The 22791-nt window shown below is 54.0% G+C and overlaps 2 protein-coding genes across 4 annotated transcripts; one reads left to right on the top strand and one right to left on the bottom strand.

The window, feature by feature from the left end:
• Positions 1-31: 31 nt before the first annotated feature.
• Positions 32-8479, bottom strand: LOC135448841 (NACHT, LRR and PYD domains-containing protein 12-like). Its single transcript, XM_064715141.1, has 8 exons — positions 8016-8479; positions 4688-4849; positions 2306-3998; positions 1675-1803; positions 1281-1451; positions 897-1070; positions 602-772; positions 32-436 (listed from the first exon to the last, which is right to left on the bottom strand). Exons 1-8 carry the CDS (start codon positions 8167-8169, stop codon positions 235-237), a joined length of 2856 nt encoding a protein of 951 aa, XP_064571211.1. The 5' UTR covers positions 8170-8479; the 3' UTR covers positions 32-234.
• On the top strand, positions 7496-20940 carry CEND1 (cell cycle exit and neuronal differentiation 1). 3 transcript variants are annotated; one of them, XM_064715146.1, is made up of 2 exons: positions 7496-7614; positions 16953-20940. In XM_064715146.1, the coding sequence occupies exon 2, from the start codon at positions 17120-17122 to the stop codon at positions 17510-17512; it is 393 nt and encodes a 130-aa protein (XP_064571216.1). In that variant the 5' UTR covers positions 7496-7614; positions 16953-17119; the 3' UTR covers positions 17513-20940. The 3 variants fall into 3 exon arrangements, with proteins under 3 accessions (XP_064571216.1, XP_064571218.1, XP_064571217.1); XM_064715148.1 differs by lacking the exon at positions 7496-7614 and adding an exon at positions 7635-7740; XM_064715147.1 differs by lacking the exon at positions 7496-7614 and adding an exon at positions 16574-16729.
• The last annotated feature ends 1851 nt before the right edge of the window (positions 20941-22791 follow it).

Raw genomic sequence — 22791 nt, 5'->3', positions numbered from 1 at the left:
TGAGGATGAATAGCCCAGGAGATTTGTGGGATTGCCGGGTCTTTATTTGTCACTGCCAAATGCATGCAACTGCTGGCACCAACAACGAGGACAAAAGGGAGGGGACAGGACCCAGATCCTGCCCCGCAGATGCAGCAGGATCTCCTCCCTGTGCCCCGAGAGTGGGGCACATTCAGCCCACTCTCAGCACAGAGAGCCGGGCCAGGAGTGGCTCTGGTTGTTGGAAGGATGTTCCTAAAGGATGGGAGGTCTCCTGAAGGAGGGCAGCGCCTTCCTGCCCCCCGGCAGCACCCCGCGGTGGCAGGGCAGCCGGGCCATGGCCCCGGCCTGGGGCACGTCGTGCTCCAGGAGGTTCCCGATGTTCAGGCCGGGCTGCAGGGCCCGGAGGGCGTCCAGTTCCTGCAGCAGGGCCTGGCTGAATCCGTCCGTGCTCAGCCTGGGCGCGGAGGAGGCAGGAGCAGAGGAGAAGGTGTTGGAGCTTGTGGGGAGGGAGGTGCTGCAGCGGCCGCGGTGCCGGTGCGGCCCTGCCTGTCCCGCGGCCTCCGCTGCCCGGCTCGGGCATGCCGGGCATGGAAGGGGCCGGGACAGGGCCCTGACTCACCCCAGGCTCCTCAGCGGGCAGGCGGGATGCCGGAGCTGCTGGCAGAGCTGCAGGACGCCCTGGGCTCGCAGCTCGTTGTCGCTCAGGTCCAGGCAGCTGAGACGGGGCCCCTGCAGCAGCCGCGCAGCCAGGGACGGGCAGGAGGTGCCTGACAGCCGGCAGCTGCCCAGCCTGTGGGAGCGAGGGAAAGAGGGAAGGAGGGCTTTGGCCTCTGCTCGCTGAGCTGCTCCAGGTGGGAAGGAGAAAGCTCTGCATAAGAAGGAGGGAGCACTTGCCCATCCTGCAGGCACTTTACCGCAGTGTCTGTAGCGGGCAGGCACAGTGCTGGAGCCCCTCACACAGCAGCTCCACGCCGGCATCGCGCAGGCCCTCGCTGAAGGACAAATCCAGCTCCTCCAAGCAGGTGTTGGTGCCCAGCACAGCAGCGAGGTCCTCGCAGCTGGCACTGGTGATGCGGGAATACCGCAGCCTGATAGGAACCCCGGGAAATCCCTCAGAGCCTCCTGAGTGCTTTTACTGTTATCCCACCATGGTGGTGTTCCCCACCCTGGTGCCACAACCTTGGCGCTCCTTGGCCTGAAGTGTGGGACAGAGGCACCACGCCACCCCAGGGGGACCCTCTTTGGTGTTTCCGGAGCTCTCAGGTCTGAGAGTCCCGAGGGACTCTGGGGGTGCTCACCGCAGGATGCGCAGGCGGCAGCCCGGAGCCCGCAGCCCCTCACAGAGGAGGCGCACGCCGCTGTCACCCAGCGAGCTGTCAGCCAGCTCCAGCTGGGCCAGGCCCGGGTGCTCCGCCAGCAGCGCTGCCAGCTCCGCACAGCAGCTCTCGGACAGCCGGCACCACTGCAGCCTGCGGGAGAGAACAGGGGCTCAGCATATCTCACCTGTCCTGGCTGCTCAACTGCCCACCAAACCCTCAGGTAAAGAGGGCCTGGCCTCCCCCTGGCTCCCGGCCATTGTCCCCAGGGAGCAGCGGGCAGCACCAACCCACTCACCCCCTGCACTGTGGTTGGGGTGCCCCCACCCCCAGCCCGGATCCCAGCCCTGCTTTGGACTCCACGTGTGTCTCTCACCGGAGCACCTGCAGGGCACTGTCCCGGTGCCGAAGAGCGCGGCAGAGCAGGTGGATGGGGCAGGGCAGCTCCTCCCGCCGCCGCGCGACGAGGGCACCAGGATGTACTCCGGCTCCCGAGACTCCAGAGCTGCAGGGAAACAGAGCTGCAGTGGTGGCAGCTCGCGGTTCTGACACCAGCAGACAACCCCCCCACCCCGAGCAGAACCTCCGGCTCCTCCAGAGGGACCTTTGCGGCTTTGGAGGAGCAAAGGACCTCAAGCACTGCTGCTGGAGCCACCCGGAGATGTAAGGTGAGTCACAGGGCGCATTTAACATTCCAGCACAAGGGATCCCCTTTTCAAGGGAGAAGGGGGATGATGGGAACTTTGAGTGACAGCTGGCCACAGGTGGGCCTCGCCAGGTCGAGCCAAGAAGCTCCATCACTGTCAATCCCACAGTAGGCAGCGGACGGAGGAGCCCACGTGTTCCTTATTCTCCCCAAGAATAAGTAAATCATCTGCTGCAGAACCAAACACCCAGGGAAAGGCCAAACTGGTGTTCAGGAGGGAGGAGCTGAATCATCTTTTGGGACAGAGGAAGAGAAATCTTTGCAGTTTTGGGTCATTAAAGCAAGGAGGAACAGGACTTACCAAGGCACTGACACATCCAGCTCTGCCTCAGGATCTCGCCAGTGGAAGGAGCACCCTTGCAGGGTGACGGAGCCCAGCCCAGCCCAGTGCTGGATGCAGAAGGAAAGAGCCATCTGGTCATACAGGGTCAGCCTGGTGTCCTGCAAGTCCAGGTCAGTGAAATGACTCAATGCACTTTGTGCAAAGCTCTTCTCGTTCATCTCGAACAAGAAGTGGAAAGTATCCATCTCCGAAACCTTCAGTGCTTGGCCAGGGTGGGAGAGGCCTCTGTGCCTCCCCTGAAGCCACTCCAGCAGCTCTTCCCTGGCTCGTGGTGAAATTCTGCACCCAATGGTATTGTCCATGTACTCTATGGATTTCTGGCTGACCAGACCAAAGAGGAATCGCACTGTTACATTCAAATCCTTTCTGGACTTGTTGTAGCTTTCTAATAATTTATTTACGTTCTTCTCAAGCCTCCCCAGGCTGCTGATTGTTTCCCCATCATCCTCCAGAACGTAAAACATTGCTGCAAAAAACTCCTGGAGGTGCAGGTGGGTGAAAGCATAGACACTCTCATGGTCTTCTCCTTCCCCTGGGATTTTTTCATTGAGGAAGTAGGGGAGAAGACCTGGCAGGTCCAAGCCACAGTCCTTGATTTCCTTCTCCTCAAAGAGGACCTTGTGCTTCCAAATACCCTCGGCCGCCAAGGAGCAAAGCTGGAGTAGGAACTGCTGGAGGACCTGTGGGTTGTCCCTGTCCCTGTGCTTCAGTAACTGGGAGAGGTAGAACATCATCATCCCTGTGGTGGTTTTGGAGCATTCATGGAGGTTTTTCTTCCCACAAAGCTCTTGTTCAAGGATGGTGCAGATGGTCCAGCTCATGATAGGGATGACACACAAGCTATAGAGGATCTCGTTGCCTCTGACAAACCTGAAGGCCACATCTGCTTTGTTGGGGTTCTCAAAATACCTGTGGAAATACTCCTCCCTCCTGGCTGCTGAAAATCCCAGTATCTCCACATAATTCTCACCCTTCAGGCACTGCCTCAGGCTTCCAAGAGCTGTTGGCCTCATGGTGATGAGCAAAGAGGCTTTGGGGAGCAGAGTCTTCTTCAACAAGCTCATCAGGGTGAGCTCCAGCGGCTTCACCTCCCTGGGGTCAGAGCTCAGCTCAGCTTCAGGCTGAACCAAGGAGAACCCCAGGGCCTCGAAGCCATCAAAAATGAACAGGATCTTCTTCTGGTCATCCAGGATCTTCCCAGCTGGCACTTGCAGGCCAGGACAGCACCATGAAACCAGGTCTGCCATGCTGGCTTCCATGGGAAGGACGATGGCTTTGCAGTCAATGCAGAAGACAAAGTCAAACTGCGTGCAGAGTGCCCCTTCTCCCCACTCCACCATCACCTTCCTGACCATCGTTGTCTTCCCCATCCCTGGGGCCCCCACCAGCACCACGACCTCTGGGGTTTGCCCGTCTCCACTGGGTTCAAACAGCATGGTGGTGGTGGCGGCTGCTCCGCTGCTGGCGCTGGCACATCCCTGGCTGGCTCCCACAGCTCCATCCTTGGCTCCGTGCTTGCTCCCAGGCTCCCTGGTGATGGTCAGGGGGGTGAAGCGGCTCTGGAGGGACGGGCTCTCCCTGGGACAGGCGCCCAGCTCCCTCTCCTGGCGGGACTCCCAGACCATGTGCTCTCTGCTGTCCCACCTGTGCCCTGTGCCAAGAGGAGCAGGGTCAGTTCTCAGCCCAGAGAAATTTCTCACCAGCTCACCTGTGCCCCCGACACACCACCAGCTGCTTATTTCAATGCTCAGTGCTCTCCCAAGTCTGGCTGCAGCACTAAAGACACAATTTGTGAGGATCTGGTAGGTTGGCCATTCTCCTTCTGGGTCCTGATCCTGATCTATCCACCCTTGTTTTATCATCCTCATTCATCACCTGGGAGTAAAGGCAATTGCCTGGGGCTGCCCTGCATGCTTCAGGAGACAAAGGCTCCAGAGCACAGACCTCTGCAGAGATATCCTTAATCCCCATCCCAAGAGGAAAGAATCTGCCCAGCTGGCTGCTGGAAAGTGCTGAGAGCACTGGGTGAGCTTTAAGGTCACTTCCAACCCAAACCATTCCGTAATTTTAAACAATGCAGGAGGAATTGTTTATTTATTGAGGAATTACAAGCCCATGTAATTCACTGCAGGGGTGAGCTGCCTGGACAGAGCTGGGTGACCCTGTCCCCAGAAGCTTCAACAAGGAGTGCCCACGACTGAACTCAGAGCCCAGGCCCATGCCAGCTGGTGGGGAGGCTCCAGGTGAGGCTGCTCAGCATTCCAGGCTATAAATAGTATCCCAGGGGGAGCAGGGCTTGGATTTTCACTGCAGGGACTTCCTGCTGCCAGGGAAACCTACCTTGGGTGCTGCAGCAAGTCATTCCACAGTGAGAAATGTCCTTCATCCTGCTTTCCCAGGAGTTTGAGGTACGGACAAATGGTGCTGCCCCAACAGCCAGAGTTTGTTGCTGCGTGGCCTTTTCCCCCCTCTCCAGCTGTGGGACAGGTTGTAACTCGGGCTCTAGGAAAGGAGAGAGGCTCCTTTAGGATCTTTGGATGCTCAGGGATGAAAGGGGTGTGAGCCTGTGCTGTGACCTGCTCTCCTGGTTTGCCTGCTCCAGCTCATGTACAGGGCACCTGTGTCTGGATTAGGAGGGGGTAACCCACTCAATGATTTTATTTTCTGTGAGTGATGATTTTCTTTCCATGATGGGGAAAAAAAAAAGCTTCAGAATGACGTGTTTAGCAAAGCAGCCTGTGAGGGATACTGGGAAAGCGAGAAAGGATGTTTTAAGGCACACTGGGAGTTTAGGGACTCCTTATGGACTTCTTATTTCCCTGCTCAGAGCCAGACATTACACTGTCCCTCCTGCTTGCACGATGTCAAATAATTCTGGGGACAACTGCTTCTCTCCAAAGGAAATTATCTCAAGTGTGTCAGGGGACATTTAGATGGAATACTGGGGAAAATTCCTTCACTGAAAGGGTTGTCCATTCCTGGCACAGCTGCCCAGGGCAGTGGTGGAGTCCCCATCCCTGGAGGGATTTAAAAGCTGCGTGGATGTGGCACCTGGGGACAAGGGACAGTGATGTCTTGGGCAGTGCTGGGGAATGTTTGGTCCTGATGATAACCTCAGAGGGCTTGAACAATTCCACGATTCTATGTTCCTTCCCATGGATGCTGCTGCCACCAACATTCCCCTGTGGGTTTTGCAGGGAGAGCTCCCCAGGAGCCAGGGCTGTCCTTATCCCTGCTAACTCCTCCTGGGAGGTGCTGTGAGCAGAGGAGGAGGGGGCAAATCCAGCAGCACTGTTTCTAAAGGTTTCCCACTCCCTCTGACCTTGAAAAAGCCATTTTCACCTTGCTGTGTCTCAGCCAGGGCTGCCGCTTGCTGTGCCTGCGCTGCGTGAGGGGGGATGTGACTGCCACGGGGAGATGGGGGAAGTGCATTGTTTTAACAGCTTTTCCTTCACTTCCCTCTTTCCTACCTCAGTAAAAAAAAAAAAAAAAAAAGTTTACATCCAGAATTTAAATGTAACGTGAATTCTGGTCTGAGGCGTGTGAGAGCATCACGTGGGGCTGCTTATCTCCTAAGACACAGGCAGAGTGTGTGATCACAAGGAAACCGCTGCTGGAGCCCCTCATCCAGGCTCTGGGGACAAGACCCGGTGGTTCCCACTTGCAGGAGGCTCCCTCCCTCCTCCTGCCACCTTGAGGATATTCCTGCCTGATACAGAAGTAGCAAAGAGATTTTGCTAGGGAAGCAGTGGTTTGGGGGTGTCCCCTGCATTAAACTGTGGATTTCCACCAGCTTTGCAGGAATTCAGCCCCTCTGCAGCCCTCTCTGCTGTCTGTCAATCCAGCAGATTTGGGTGGTGTTAGGAAGGAGAAGCAGCTGTTTGGAGCCATGGAAAGGTCGTGGCTGTGCCTGGCACAAGTGTCTGGAAGAGCAGAGAGTGCTGGCACTGCTGGGTGCAGGACCAGACAGGGAACAGAGGGTACATCAGCACCAGCCACAGCTAATCCTGTCTGTGCCAGACTGTCTGAGCCCAGCTGGCTTCTGGAGCCAAGGACTACAGAAGGAATAACCTTGCTCATCCCTGCCCCGAGGGGGTGTGGGTAGCTGCATCCCAAGGCAGGCCCTGGAAGCACAGCCTGTCCTGGGAGATTTATGTTCTTGCATCCAGCCCCTCATTCTGCAGCTCTCTTCTAACACAGGCAGGATTTTTCTCTGCAGTGGGATTTAAGCAACCTGAGTATTTTTTAGACATGACATGCACCTGGCTGGGCACTGGTGGGTGGTTGGTGGGTCCCAAGCAGGGTGGAGGCAGATGGGCAAGAAGCACACAGCCCGATTTGCTCTGAAATAAGGGCTGAAAGAGCTCCAGAGAATCTCAGAACCTGCTGAGGTTTGGGATACAAGCAGGAAGTGACATAGGGATGGGAATTTGAGCCCTGTACCTGGTTGGAGGGGTGAGGCTGTAACAGAGAGGTCTCTTTGCTTTTAGCTGGTGAGGATGAGGAGGAGGTGGCTGTGTCTGACAGCGCCTGGCTGGCTGACAGCGCTCTGCAGTGGGACTGGGCTGTGTGCCCAGCTCTGGTCTGGGAAGGGGTGTCAAATCCCAGCCTGCTGGGACAAGGAGCAGTCTGGGGAGAAGGGAAGCAGAGCTGGCACAGAACTATCACAAGGTGCAGCATTTCGGTGTCTTCCCTCCACTGTGCAGAGCTTCTCCTTGGCAAGTCAGTTTTACATTCCTTAACTCGCTGCCTGGGATCATCTCAGTTGGAAATCCTGGTGGGGGGAGGCTCATACTCCTTTTGCCTGTGGTCTACACAGAGGCATCCCAATTTATCAGGCTGGCCTGCTCCTGGGTATTTTTCCCTGTGTGTCCTCCCCACTTCGTTGCTATGTTTCATGCAATTGCTGCAAATCCAGGCAGGATTTGGAGGAGAGTCAAACGGAGCAGGAGAGGGGTCAGTGCCGCAGGGACAGCCCTGAACTGCTGAGCCAGCTCAGCCTCAAATGACAGAGGATGTGGAGATGCAGCTGGGCTGCCTTCACCACCCTGCGGCCCCCCCTTGGCACCCGGCCCCTCCAGATCCCAGCCCTTCCCTCTGGATTGGAGCGCCCTCTCCCCCCTCCCTGCTCTCCATCTTCATGCAGTCTGCAGAGGTGCATTGTGGGAAACTCCCAAGTTTCCCCCCCACCCTCTGCCTGCCTCCCTCCCTCCTCTCTGCGCAAGAGCCAGCTCCCAAGGTGTGACTGCTCCGGCTGGAGGACAGAGGTAAGGGAGGGATACCGCTGGGACGGGGGGCGCGGGTGGAAGGTCCGGGGCTCCCAGCTCGGGGACGTGCGGATGTCCTGCGCAGGGTGACAGAGAGACACGGAGACGTGGAGCTACCTGCTCAAGGTGAGTGTGCAGCTCCCGCGGCCGCCCGGGATGGAGGCCGGGGCTGCCATGCCGCCTGCCTCTGGAGCCGGCACCCGCAGCTTTCCCCGTGCGAGGCAAAAAGCTCCTTTTTGACCCCACACAAGGAGCACGGTGAGGACGGCCGGCCCCGAGGGCTCCCCTCCCGCCCCAGCTCGCACGCTTCGCTCGCTGAAGGTCAGGCAGGCACAGGAGGGGCTCCTGCACACGCACGGCCGCCTCCCGGCCGCTTCCTGCCCGCAGCTTCCCGCACGTACCTGCAGCCTCCCCGCCGCCGCCGCGGGCTGTACCGCGCAGCCCCAGCGCAGCCCTCGCCGCTCCGAGCCGGGCCGGGCCAAGGACAGGCCCTGGATGCCGCAGAGCGCTCCGGAGGCAGGAGGGCGGCGGGCACGGGGAAGCGGAGCCGGCCATGTGCCGGAAACAGGGCTGCTGGGAGGGAGGAGGGGAAGCAGCATCCCGGGCTGAGCCCCTCCGGCCTTGGCAGAGAGCTGCCGCACCTCCCCGGAAGGGTTTGAGCGCTTCTCCAGCTGCTTTTCCCCTCCCATCTGCATGGACAGAGGGATTTGTTTGCCTTTTGCTCTGCCTGGATGGATTTAATGACTCTGTTTAATTCTGTCAGTTGTGAGGCAGGAGGGAAGCAGGAACAGACGGCAGCTTGGTTCAGCCTTCACCTTTTCCCAGGAAAGGGGGTTGTTTTGTAGGGCAGGGAGAATCTGATAGCAATTTGGGGGGTGTATCCTTTGATTTGACCCTGGGCTTGTGCTGGAGAGGAGCTCACAAAGGGAAATCTGCCCCCAAAAACCCGCAAAGGGAGGAAGATGTCAGAGGCAGCAGTGCATGTTAAAACAGGGAGAATATTGCACCGAAGGAATGGGAGAGGGGTGGGCGCCAGCCCAGGGCTCCTGAGTCACGGTGGGTGCTTCCAGGGAGGGAATGCTTCGGGAATGTCTCAGGCTCTTCAGTCTGATCTCCCTGCTCTCTGTGCATCCCTGTGCATCCCTGGGATGTGTGCTGGCAGGGACCTGTTGATTTGCTCCTGTTTACTTCTCTGTCCCTCTGGTGGCTTCTGGGGAGGTGCTAAGGGGGAAAGAAGAGGGTTTTTAAAATTGAATCGAGGTCAGGCCGGCAGAACTTGGGCATTGGGACAAGAGGAGGAAACCTCCCCGCCGCAGCCCCGTTTTCCTGGGTGGGGCTTGGGCAGGATGCCGTCAAGAGAGGGAGGATGGACTATGCCGGATTAAGCTCCCTGCTCCATCTCAGGACTGACCTCCAAAAGTCTGACCTTCACAGGTTTGACCTTCAGTGTTTTCCAGCTGTCCTTTCTCAGCCACGGTGCCCAACACCAACATCTAACCCTGTGATACTGTGCTAGGGTGGGGGAAGAAATCCCAATTCTCCCCTAAAAGTGCATTTTCATCCCGCTGCATCCATCCCCTCCCCTGGCAGGCTGCTGGCATGCGGGGCTGGAGAACACCCTGGCACATTGTTCCCATCCTGGATCAGGTGTTGGGGCTGGCAGACGGGGTGGAGGGAGGGATGGAGCTGCATGAACAGGGATTTCCATGCTGGAGGAGCTTTGGCCATCCTTCCCCAGATGCTCTCCAGCTTTCTGCTGGGAAAGAGAATGCCCTGGTGTTGCTGCACAAGGTAAGGGATGGGTTTTACCCCAGAGAGTGTGGGAGCCTCCCTGGAAGGTCACTGCCTCGTGTGGAATTGGCCCCTTGTCTGCCTGCAGTGGGTTCTTAGATTTCAGCTGCAGAGCAACAGTTTTCAGGCTGATGCCTGCAGATCCAGGGGCTGCCAGATTCCAGACCCAGCTCTGCATGAGAGGAATTGCTTCCAGAATCTTCCTGCTGGCCCCAGCAGAGCCACAAAGGGGGTGATGCCGCATCAGGCGGAAGGGATGGATTTAGGATGCCCATAAATTGGGGAGGGGTGTTGAATTTGCTGCTGCTTCCTGCAGTGGTTGGGGCTATTTCACTGTGTCACATATATCCCTCATCCTTTTTTGCTTGTGGATATTGAATTTGGGATGCAGGACTGGGGGGAAGATGCCTTAACAGCAAGATCTGTCAGAAAGGGAATCAGCCTCCTGAAGCTGGGGACTGGCTTGTGGCTGCTTGGGGAGCAGCACCCCAATTAGGAAGCATCTGCCTTCTTCCCAAAGGCTTTTCCCAAGTCCTGGCAGGCCTGGGGTAAGGAGCAGGGCTTTGTGGTGGGAAGGAATGAGTGTTCACCATTTTCCAAGGGGCAGGGAATGTTTGCTGGCCCTGTCACATTATCCCTGAGCTGGCACCGCAGGCCCAGAGCTGAGCAGGGAACCAAGAGAAGCCCCATGGCCCCAGCCAGGGTGTTGCTGGAAATGAATTTTTCACTCTGGGAGGGCTGGCAAAAGATTCTAAAGAAATGAACTGAGTGTGTTTGCAAAAGTTAAAACAGAAGGAGTTGCCCAAGGTAGGGTTCAGGATACAGCCAGATCCCTGTGCGGTGTCATGGGTTAAGGCTCCAGGATTCCTGTTGCTGTGGCGTCTCCCAAAGTGTTCCCAATTATTGCTCCAGTGTCCTGACAAGTAGCTGCCATGGGAAGAAAAAGTCATCCTGGCTGAGAAGCTTTTCCTTTGTGCCCTGAATTTCTGTTTGGGGTGAGGGGCGCCAAGCCCTGCCAGGGAGAGGCTCAAGATCTAACACCTTGTGGTTTTGAACGGTAAAAGCAACAGTTTTGCTCTGCTACAAAAAAAAAAAAAACCAAAACAAAACAAAAAAACGAAACTGTTGAGGGGAAAAGAGAATTTGATTTTGTGTCTGAGAGAAGTTCAAACTCAAGATTAAAGTGAGATTAGCACAGCAAATTGAGGTGCTCTGAACTCTGTTTTAGGGGCTTGGGGACTGTGTTGGGACCCTGAGGAGCCAGGCTTTGCAGCAGGGTATTTCCAACCCAGCCTCAGCGACGTATTTCTGGATTCTGTTGAATTCTAGAAATTATTTTGCTGTAAGGTGTGTCTGAGAGTGCAAGCTGTATGGGGGAGGCTGGTGGCACTTGAGGGGCCTTCCCAGGTGTGGCTTTTCCTGCTGACAGCAGGCCAGGGCCGTGCCAGCTGTGACTCAGTGCCCACCCCAGGGAGTCAGTCAGAGCACATGGCTGGAGACAAAATCTCCTCTCTCCCACGGCTGCTTGGCAGTGCCTGGTATTTGCTGTGCACGTGGCTGTGTACAAACATGTGTGGGTTACCAGGGTAGGCTGGAACTGTGTTTGGGGTTAAACCCCTCCAAAAGAACACAGGTTGAGCCCCTGGTAGGAGTGTGGTGTGCCTGCAATGCTGCCTCCATCTCTCAGAGAATAAAATGTCTGCCACATCCATCCCAGGAGCTCTTTGGGGACAGGATGTGTGTGGTTTGCAGGGGTGACGCTCAGCTCAGAGCTTGTCATCTGCAGAGGTTGTGGTGTAGAAAAAGACCATATATGTCCTGTTTCTGGGCTCCTTCTGGTGGGCAGACTGAAGTGCTCTGTCACCTGTGTGGGCAGCATGGCTGGGCAGCCTCCCAGGAGGACACTGGCAGTGGTGTCACACCTCTGAGCAGCTGGTGGCCCGGGGTCTGCATCCCAGAGCCCTTCCCTTTGGAAATGGAGGGCAAAGTTGCCCTTACTGGGCTACAGGAACCCATCCTGTTCCCTGACCTCACCTTGGTACCAGGTACAACCCAATCTCTGAGTGTGGATGCCTTGCCCAGCCTGGAGAGAGGGGACATGGCTTGGTGGCACTGGGAGCAAGAAGGGGGGTCCTGGCCATGCTCTGGGGGCTGTGGGGATGGTGGGTACAGATTGTTGGTCACTGCCAGCACCAGCTGGACCAGTGAGGAGCACGCTGGGGCTCCGAGCAGCTGCAGGAATTGCCGCAGCCACGGAGCAGAGGCTTGGCTGGCAGATCTCCCCCCGTGGCAGCGATTTGAAGCTGCTGCCACTGCTAAAATACTTCCAGCATCTGACACTCTCCATAACAAGATTCAAAGGGCTTGTTTGAGAGGGAAATGTTTAATCCAGGGATGGGGGGAGGGATGTGGGGAGTAACAAACAACAGATTGGGAAAAGGATTCATAAATATCTCATCAGAGTGAAGTGGGTCAGCAGTGTTTGCTGTGACTGGGTGCTGCTGTCTCTGAGGGTTGGATTTGGGAGGGCTGGGAAGCACAGCAGGCTCCTGTAGAGTCTGTCCCTGGCTTTGCAGCACTGAGGCCGTTCAGAAGCGTCTGTGACAAGTGACTCTGCTGGCGTGGGGTTTGCGTTGCGTTGTGTCACGTTTACCGTGCATTGCGTCAGGAGCCGGGGGCTGAAATAGCTGGAAGGGAGCTAAAAATCCTCCTTGGGGAGCTGCTCATGGCAGCTGAGAGAACACAAGCTCCTTATGTAAAGCTGCTTTAATATTTATGGTAATATCAGAGGCGGTGCATTACCTCATCCATCTTCGCTGCACTTCTTGGGCATGGGGAATGGCTTAGTCACTACTCTGCTGACCTTCTCCTGGGTGCTTGCTTGGCATCTCCCTGCCTTGAACACATTTGTTCCCCAGCAGCTCAGAAAAAGGGAGAAATGCTGGCTTTCCCCATTGGGAATGGGGAGTTGAAGCACCAGGAATGCTGCTCACTTGCAGGAGGGGACTGGAGATAAATCCTTCCAGCCCTGACAGATCACTCCAGGTGTGGCAGAGGGGACAGGCACAGACCCCTGAGGACACGTCCCAGAGGACAGGGCAGTCCTGGCTGCATTCCTTAAGGGTTAGATGAGAAGATGGAGGAGAGTGGGATGGTGAGAGTGCTGGGGAAGGAGCTCCCTCTGCTGCTCCAGAGCCACCTTTGGTGCCAGCTGCTGTTTCCTTAGGGACAGCAAGGGTCTGTCTGTCCCGTGCACTAGGGGATGAGTGCCTTTCTTCCAGACAGGCAGGAGTGACAAAAAAAGGAAGAGGAGATTAAGGGATGAGGGGGAGGATTTGAAGATTTTTCCTGCCATCTCTGGCTCTTCCTGCACAGCATTGCTCCAGGTCAGATGTGGTCAGTAGCTGTTTCCAAGATGGATGTTTCCAACTGGAGGACACCTGGAGTGTAGGGATGGACCTTTGTTGCAGGATAAATCCTGATACATAACCCCACTGTGCTGTTAAATCCTTCCTTGCTGCCAGTCTCAGTGTGGCAGTCAAGGACCTGATGGAAATGGGTTGCTTTTCATGACAGAGGGAAAAACCCTGGGGATGAGCTTCCCACTGCACCCCAGACCCACACCCTGGAGCAGCTCCTCGCTCTTGCAAAGTGACACTGACTTTTCCTTCCCCATGGAAGCAGCAGAGGAAGATGAGAGGATTTGGAGCTGGGATGGGTCCCTGCAGAGGGAAGGGGCCATGCTGGTGGAGCTGGGCTGTGGCTCAGCTCAGCAATGACTCATCTGCTGCGCTCGGTGCAGGATTGATGCAGCTTTCATCTGTGCACGCAGGAGACAGATGAATAGATGTGTTTGGTGATTTGCTGGGATTTGAGGCAGGAAAGTGCCCTTCAGGGAGCAAAGGGGAGCTGCTCCTCTGCTGGCCTGTTGCTCCAGTGGAGGGCAGCTTGTTGCTCTGGGTGAGTCTGACTGCACTGACCTTGAGAGCATCCCAGGGGAGCTGTGGTGTTTGTGTGCCAATCTTTGCAGCAGCAATTTGGAAAGCTTTCCTTTTCCTTTTTCTCCTTGATCATCCCTGATTTTATTACACCAACTCCTTCTTCCCAGCCTGGGAAAGAGCTGGTTAGCTCTGGCAATGAGAACCTTCCAGAAAGGGCACTGATTGTTAAACAGAAATAGCATGGAGCAGGGAATGAAGCCTGTCTCCCACAAAATCTTATTCCCAAGTGCTGCTGCCTGTGTAGGAGGCAGAGAGGGAGATGAAGGGAGAGGAATGGGTAGACAGGCAGAGACAGCAGCTGACAAGAGAAAAGGGAGGAATAAAAAGATGTGAGGAGCTATAAAGAAGAAAGGAAAGGTAGGAAAATGTGTCATTAGAGAAAAACTTGGTGTGATGGAATGAGGGAAGAGGAGGAGACAAAGGAATGGGGGAACCCTCACATGCAGGGTTAGTTTTTTGAAATTAGGAAATCACTTCTTTCTTCAGTCCGGGGGAGAGAGAGGTGCTTAAGGATGAGCCCATGGTCATGCCCTTGGAAGTACAGGATGGAGAGGAGAGATGATTCCCAAGGTAGGCGCTAAGAGCACCTAGAAGAGGGTTAAGTACTGGGATGGAAGAGGATGTGCTGCTAAGGGTACCCAGGAGCCAGAGAGGAGCCAGGCCAGAGGGTCTGGAGAGGTGCTGGGTGATCCTGTGGCTACTTGCAGTGATGGAAAACCACAGGCAAAAGCCCTTTATGCAGGCACTTAAGAACTGCCAATATTGATTTTTGGCTTAGTTTGGTTTCAGCATCTTTTAAAGCCTTTTCTAAGCTGTGTGATGGGTTTGTGTTGCTTTTAGTGGAAATGCACTTAGAATTAGGAAATTCTGTTTGTGGCAATGCAGGGCATGGCAGCAGGACAAAGCTCCTGACTCCATGGCTCCAAGCAAAACCAGCTTTTGTGCCCCCAGGAATCTGGAGCAGTGAGGGGTGTGGATAAACCTGGAGGTGCCTGGGCTGTGCAGGGTCCCCATTTCTCAGCAAGAAGGTGAGTTTGCCCTCCCTGATTTACCTCACAATCTCCATAGGCTGCACATGATTTTCCTAGGGAAAGAGCAGAAGTTTAATGCTTGGTCCATGTGCTGTAGCCACATGAATGTCAGAGTGTGTGAGTGGCCCAGTTAACTGATATCAAAGTGACAAAGAAGGTAAATGAATATTTATGCCATGGATTAATCTGACCCTCCCTGCTTTAACCTGTGAGCCTGCTTCAGTTGTGGGCTCCACTTACTATTTCTTTGTGTCTCATTGTACCAGATTTGAAAAAAAAAAAAGGATAAACTGGTCCCAAATCAAAGGAACAGAGTCCTGAGAGTGACTGTGTGCAGCCTCAGCTCTGGATTTATGTGGGATTTGTGCTGACAGAGCAGTATGGATGCTCTCTGGAAGCACAGGAAAAGGTGAGGCAGGTGATATCTACAGAAATATCACAGAATGAGCACTGAGAGGAAAATATTCTTGCACTTGGCCAGGCCCTTGTTTCCCTCCCATGCCCCAAGCCACAGCGAGGTCTGAAGCTGGGTGAGCATCTGGGGTGGTGTTTGTGTGGTACAGGATGCCCAAATGTCTGAGACACACTCAGCAAGCTGTGAGGGAGGCACAGTTTGGGCTTTCCAAAAGGGTTTAGTTTCCCAAACTAAATGCAAGCACTGTCCAGCTGCAGTCAATGAGAAATACGGGGTTTTATGGTCACCAAGCCTAGTGCAGCGTGAGGAGCTGGGCTGGAGGATCCTTGTGGGTCCCTTCCAACTTAGGATATTCTGTGAGAGCTGTGGGATTCCATGATTTTGGTGCTGCAGTTCCCTCAGTCTGCTCTAGTTGGCTGGCACTGGAGCAGCTGGTGGCCACCAAGCAATGGCTGGCAAGGGGGAGCAGGGGAGGGAGGTGTTTCCATCTTACACTTAGGAGCCATAAGGTGTTGCTCAGCTTTGCTCTAGTCCCAGACCTCTCATTTCTGTGAGATTTCCTCCATTTCTGCCTAAATGGAGATGAAGGCCCCATGTTTGTCAGCCTCTTTCCCAGAAGAGTCAGCAGCACAGATCATTGCAGCAGCCCTGGGACCTTGTGCCTGTCATTAGAGGAGTGATCTGCCCTCTGAGCCGCTGTGGAAGGAACCTTTGCTGGCTGAGGTTTGTGAGGAGCCTCTTCAGCTCTCGATGCAGACAATGAGCTCTGATTTCACTTAGCAGGCAGAAAGCTCCTGGCAGGTTCCTGGCAGCCCTGAAGGCCAGCAGGGAGGCAGCAGTGCCGGCGGCTCAGATCCTGGTTACTCTTTATTTCCCAAGCTTGGGGCTGATGTGGTGCTGAACTGCCAGAGCCTGCTGGCAAAGTGCCCAGTGCATTGTCCTCTCCTCCCATCACATGGATGTGCAGCCACAGGAGCTCCATCCTCAGCTCACCCTGCCCTGCCAGCTTTGTGGGGTGAGGTTTGTGGTAGTTTTTCATCCCCTCAAAGCCCACTTTGTCCCTGTGCTGAATTGCCATGGTGCAGCAGTGCTGTTCACTGCTTCCACCAGTTCCCTGGGGGAGATAGCCCCTGCTGATCACCAGCATCCTGTTTGGCTCCATGGGCAAGTCCAGCAAACCCTGAAAGGAGATGACAGGACTGAGATGTCTCTATCACCATGAGATCCAGCTCTGCAGTAAATCCATGCAGTTAATTCTCTGTTTTGCACCAGCTGAGGATCTGGCACTTTGTTTTGCTGTTGCTCTACCGAAATGCTGGTAGAAATAATCCTTTTATCTATGCTATCTGTGAGAACTGAGAAACTAATGCTGCATTTCCTGCAGTACCCATCTGGAGAGAAAATATCACATAAGATCACATTTTAACCACTTCCTGAATGGACCTTGGGATAGTGCTGCAAAAGGGAGGGTGGAGGGTGAGACAGGCAGGAAGGATCTATCCATCTGTTCTCCCATGGAACACAGTGTTCTTTCCTTACCCAGAAGGAATTGAAAGGGTGAGCAAAGGCAAAGTAAGGTTTATTTCGTTGGATGTGAGTTTGTCATCACTGACAAATGGCCTCACACACACAGCTGGGATGGACTTGGACTATGGATGCCCAGTATGGCAGCCATAGATGACAGTCAGTCCAACTTGTTTGATGTTCCTGTTCGATATTAGGAAAAAAATCCTTCCCTGGGAGGGTGCTGAGGCCCTGGCACACATTGACCAGAGAAGCTGTGGCTGTCCCATCCCTGGAAGTGTCCAAGGCCAGGCTGTGCAGGCTTGGGGCCCTCTGATCCAGTGGAAGGTGTCCCTGCTCGTGGCATGATCAAGGTGAGTTTTAAGGTCCCTTCCAACCCAAGCCATTCTCTACTTCTGTGATTACTACAGGCACAGAGCCTGTACTAAATGCTTTGAATGTAGTTCACAGTTCTGAAAGAAGGAGCCAACAGTTTTCCAGTCTTCCTTCCCGTCCTCCTACATCACCTCCAGGCAGAACAACACTGGCTTGCTCTGCCGTGTCACTCACCTCTCCTTGTTCTGCTTCCCGCTCCAGGTGCTGTACCATGTCCAGGTAGGACACTGCCAGCATAACAAGCATCCCAAGACAGCCTCTCCCAGGCCTTGAGCTCGGGTGGCTCCTCTGCTTCCTGCAGCAGCTGGGCGAGGGAGAAGAGCTGGAATAGCCCCACGTATCCAGCCGCTGCCCACAGCACCCCTAGGATGGATTCCAAAGGCAACGTGCGAAGCGGAAACAAACCCGACGCCAAGGCCGCCAGCTCCGGGAAGCCGGAAAAGCCCAACCCCGGGCCTGCCACGAATGCAGACAAGAAGGAGGCCCCCAAAGAGCAGCCTGCTCCTGCCACGGCCACCAAGAAGGCAGCAGCTGACGCCGCCATCGCCAACAACCACAGCAACCTGAAGCCCGGCCCCGCCGGCACGGAGCCGCAGGAGGCCAGCGGGCAGTCCCCTGACTCTGACCACAAGGGAAACAGCTCCGAGGAGTCCCCGGGCGGCTTCTTCGACAACATGAAGCCCTTGATCATCGTGGGAGGAGTGGCGGTGGCCGCGCTGGCTGTGATTGTGGGAGTGGCTTTCCTAGCCCGGAAAAAATGAAGACCGAGACGGGGTGGGGATGAGGAACCCAGCCCAGCTGTACAGCTCCTTTTGAGACAAATGCATGCAGAGAAATTCTATACATAGCTATATATATAGAGAGCGAGCTAGATAGGCCAACAACAAACACCAACTGCAACTCCAGGGTCTTGTTCAAGACGACTGTGCCAGTCTGACCCGCTGTGGGTAACTCCATGCACTCAGTGTGTTCTTTCATGTAATATATCTTGGCTTATACCGCTGTGTATAGATTACAGCTTCTCCTGATCGGTGTAAATGACGGTGTCCCCTCCCCTCCCCTGCTGTCCTCCCTGGGAGACACCTCCCTTCCCCTCCTTGCAGTCCCGTTTTCAAGTCCAAAGTGTTCTGCGTCCCATTCAGAGTCCCAATTTGTGTTTTGGTTTCTGTTTGTTTCTGTTTTAACTTGGGCTGTGGTAAAGAAGATGGAAGGGGAGTGCTAAGGCCCGGCTCTCCTGTCACACTGGGCTGGGGGTGTTTTTCCAGCCCCATCCCAGGACAAGGGAAGCGCAGGGGCAGTGGCAGGGAAGAGGCAGCTCCCTGACCCAGCAGCCACGGGCGATCCCTGATCGGTGTCTGTGCATCTGCCCCTCATCACCCCACCTTGGAACGCCCGTCTGGGAAGTGCTCCGGAGGAACCAGGGTGGCTGCGGCGTGGCAGAGCCCGGTGTGAGCCTGGGATGTCACATCAGGTCACTCCTCTGGCTGAGCTGCCAGTGGGACAGTGACCAGAGGGGCTGTGCTGTGGCCCAGAGAAGTCCCATTGCAGCCTTCAGGATCCCAGGGCTCGCCAGGGTCACGTGGGCAGCGTTTGGAATAGAGAGACTTTGTTTTGGATCTAGTATTTCCTAAAGTTAGGCTGGGCTTTGCAAGGTGCTGTGGGCTCAGTCCAAGCTCCCTCAAGGCTGGCTGGACTGTTTGTGTTCATTTTTTGGGGTTTTGGATAAGGCCTTTCAGTGGAATTTTTTTTTTTCCCCACTGAAGGCTGTGGCCTCTCAGCATATGGGAAGACAGGAAAATGGGGAGAAATGAGCTGGTGTTAGGGCAGAGAGGACCTGGGACCCCATGAGAGTTAACACTAACCTACCTGCTTTATACCAGGGAACCCCCTCCAAGGGCACTGGAGTCTGTCCTGGGTGGATTTCTTGCCTCCCTCTTGTGAGAGTAGTAGCAGGGATTTGTAACTCATCCACACTTTGGAAATGGAAACAAATTCCCAGCCCTCAGGAGCAGCCTAATTTCATGGGTGAGTACCTTGGCTCTAAAGCCAGACCTTGTGAGGGGGAGGAGAGCGGGTGTTTAGTGCTTTGGCCAGTGCTCAGCACTAAACAGCAAGGGGTGAGGAGCTCTGCCTCTGAAAGCTTCCATTAGGCTTCTGTTGGCTGCTGCCAGTGTTACAAAAACCTCTTACATTTTGGGTTGAAGTGGGGTCAGAGATGAGATGAGGTCCAGTGGGAGCTCGGCAGCAGCCACAGCCCATAGGCAGGGCAGGAGTGATGGTTAGAAAGGGGCTGTGACACAGTGGGGTGAGCTCTGTTACAGAGCCCATCGTGCACCTTTAACTGGGATGGATGGAGGGACGGATGGATGGATGGATGGATTCAGGGGCTGCAGAGGTAGAGTGAGGTGTGCATTCATTCCTCAGGTGCTGCCTATGCAGTGTCTGCCTCTGGCACAGTGCCTGGATGGGATGGTGTGGTGGTATAACCTGACCTGGCAATTCTGCTCTTGGCTCATGTCTGTCTTATTCACCTCCAAATCTGAATGCACATGGGCTTGGAATGCATGGCTACTCCTGTGGTAAGCTCAGAAAATATTCCCAAGAGTGTATGGCCTCTGGGAATATCAGGCACTGTGTCCTGGTGCAGATGGAAGTTGATGCCTCCATCTTTGACAGCACAGAGGCAGGAGCAGGTGTGTTGGGCACACAGGAGTTTTGGGAAGCAATGCTACAGCTCCAGGTGAGATCCTGGTAGCCTAAAACATTCTTGGCATGAGCTGTGGATGTGTTCCCAGCAGCAGTGTGTCACTTACAGCCTGGGGAAGGGTTAGAAGCAGGAGGGTCCTCCTCTCCCCTCAGAAGCACAACTTGGCAGGGAAATTTTCACAGGGAGTTTTGCTAACGTTGCTCAGAAGGAAATCACCCCCTCCTGCTCTGGTTCATGTTTTGCCGTCTAAGGTAGTGATTTTCAGACAGTGACTTCTGTTTTCAAGAGATGTTTCCACCTTTCCTGCCCCCTCTCTCCCTCTCAGCTCTGGCCTAGGATTGTTTTCAGCAGTGTGTGACATTAGGCACAGCATCTATCTGTTCTGCCCTGACCAGCATAGATAGATCAGGGAGGAAAGTGAAGCACCTGCTCCACTCGAGTCTCCAGTTTTCCTTTCTAAAATGTTTTTATTTCCTTGTCTTCACCTTTGGCAACAGAAGAGGGGAAAACCAGTTCTCAGCCAATGGCCTTAACCTTTTCTCCCTCTCCAAACCCTGCCTGCCCTTAGAGCACTCGGATGCAAGGCCAGTTTCATCCAGAAACGCCCCAGAGGTGGCGATGGGGCTGCAGCTCCGTCAGGCACGGCGCTCATTCAAGCCCTCCCTGCTTGGCCAGCCTGGTATGTTCTGTTTGTCAGGGGTTTCTGAATGAGGTCTGTCCTGTTCCCAAGGGATTTTCCACTTCCTGTGATCAGTCTGCTGTCAAGGTTCAGCACCTGGAACCCACCTCTTTGGCAGTGTGGTTTGGAAAACACCTCTGTGTCTCTGTGTGTGTGTGTGCCTTGAAGCACATCCTGCGTGTGTGTGTGTACAAGCCTTGAAGCACATCCTACGTGTGTGTGTGTACAAACCTTTGTGTTGCATTGCTGCAGTCTGGGAGGGGGAGAGAATCCAAGCTGGAGATGCCCCTTCCTTCGTTCCCTGCAGTTACACCAAGTGTCCATGATGTCTTTTCTGTGCCATTCCCACCACGCCATGCAGCTCCTGGATTCCTTTCCAGTCCTGGTTTCTCCTCAGTGCAAGGGATGTCTGGCTGGTGAAATGCTGAGTGTGTGGTGTGCTTGGAGCTCCGAGCCCCTGCTCCCTCCCTGGGCAGTCCTGTGGGCTCTTTGCTTTAAATTGAGGCACTTTTAGACCCTCCTGGACCGTGCTGTAGCGCATTTCCAAGCGTGGCTCCAGTGTTGAGCTGGGCAGATCCAGCGTAAATGCCACAGCACGCCGCAGCCCTGCCTTGCAAACAGCTCCTGTCCTGCCTTCCTGTGCCAGGCTGTGCAGTGCTTTTGTTCTGAGCCAAAAATGTCCAGCGAGCACCAGGGAGGGAGCACATGCCCCTCTCTCAGCCCCAAAGCTGTGGAAGCAGAAGGCTTTAATGACTGACCTCGCTGCTGTGCTAAATAAATAGTTGTCTTTTCTCTCGTACTGAGCACACGCCGTTATTTGCTTGATGTCCTTCTTTGTGTGGTTTTTGTGGTATGAAGTCCTTCCAGTGACATCTCCATGGGGAGAGTGAATTAACACTTAAAACTAATCAAGAGTCTGTGCTTGGGGTTTGAAGAGATCTAGATTGCTAGTTTACTCTTTTGATCAAGTCGATAAATTAAATATTGGCAAAACTGGTTTCAGACCTTTCAGCTTATCACCAAAACTCTCGATTGAATCACTGCACCCAATCTCAATCTCTTTTTAGGGAATCATAAATTTTAGTTGAATATAAAGATGTCATTTTGCTGTCTTGGACAACTCAGGAGAAGGTTTTTTGCTGCTTCTATTTTAAGAGAGATGAAATGGATTATGCTTCTGCTTCCTCTTCCTACTGATTTAATACCCTGTAGATAAGTCCTGTTATTCCTAACAGTGCTGCAGCAGGATGAAAACAAATCTGGCAGCCAGGGGATTGTGCAGCAGCATTTTGGGGAGGGTTAGAATGCATTCCTGTTTGCCTGGGGCTCCCTTAAAGCACTCAACAGTCACTTGCCCTGAAGCATTTCTTAGGGCGCTGGGTGATAAATGAAACATCCATTTCTGTCTCTGATGGACTAGAGTTTGAAGGTTGAGCCATAGAATACTGAAAACAAGGGGAATTTTTCCACTGGCTTCACCATGCTCTGGCCTTTGAGTTCTTGTTGGCACCAGGGATATGATCACAGGTCATCATAAAATCATCTCAATTGCACATTTACTTTTCAATTGACACAAATGTTCCTTAGAGTGAGCGTAAGGCAAGTCTCTTCTTCGAGGCAGCTCTGCTTATACTGGCATCAGGATTTGTGTATGAACAACAGCAGTGCAACCAAAAAGCCCGTGGAGCTGGTGAGAGATGATTTATGCCTTAAAATATTCCCTGCTTTTCCTGGAAACGCTACTGGGGTTTAGAATTCAGCGGCCTTCTAACTATTCTTAGAATTGGTTGAAAATAACAGTGCTGAAGATTGAAGAGGAAAATGATTCTTTGAGAAGTAAACCAAAAAAGGAAGGCAATGAAAAAATATATTTGAAAGGTGAAATTCTTGGAATTTCAATCAGCTCCATGGAAAGCTTCAAGTCGGTGAAGATTCTGAGAGGGTGCCAGGAACAGAACAGAGAAGTGGAGAGAAAAAGCACTGTTTAATTATCCTAATAGCTTTGGTAAGGACATGCTAACTTTTATATCCTCTTCTCCCTTTTTCTTTCCTCAGAAAAAGGCAAAAATGACGAGCTCTGGTGCCATGCAAATTAACCTCTGCTAATTGCCTTTCCCAGATGAATTCCTGCTGGCTCTGAGCAATGTTAAAGGGTTAGAAAAATACCTGAACTTTTCTATAACCAACTTTGCATGATTCAGGGGAATTGCCAGGACATCAGGAGGGGCTGTGTTCTCTTTTCACATTATGACAAGGACTGCAAATGCAAATGCTTGCACTTCCATCCTCCTGGTCCATCCTCCATGCTGGAGCAGGAATGATTCCCTGAGTCCCTTCCCAGGCCTTGCTGTGGTGTCATTCCCTTCACCAGGAGGCTGAGAGATGAAGCAGAATCACGTCATGTTCATGAGCTGGCTGCAGTTCTGCTGCACAGCCTGGGCACTTCCCACCACAAAGAGGAATTGGCTTTGATCTGGAGCATAGCAGTTCTGTATTCCAGTAAATTCTCCCTGCAAGACATTGGAATTGGGAATATTTCCTGCTATTTACACTGGAGGTATTTGGTCCTTTACTCTTTTGGGGAGAAATCTGCTGATGCTGAGGATTTGTTGGCACATTTTGGGTCTTAAGTGTGGCACTTGACTGACAGCACC

Source organism: Zonotrichia leucophrys, chromosome 5, assembly GCF_028769735.1.
Source record: "Zonotrichia leucophrys gambelii isolate GWCS_2022_RI chromosome 5, RI_Zleu_2.0, whole genome shotgun sequence".
NCBI lineage: Eukaryota > Metazoa > Chordata > Aves > Passeriformes > Passerellidae > Zonotrichia > Zonotrichia leucophrys.
This window is presented reverse-complemented; position numbering and strand designations above follow the sequence as displayed.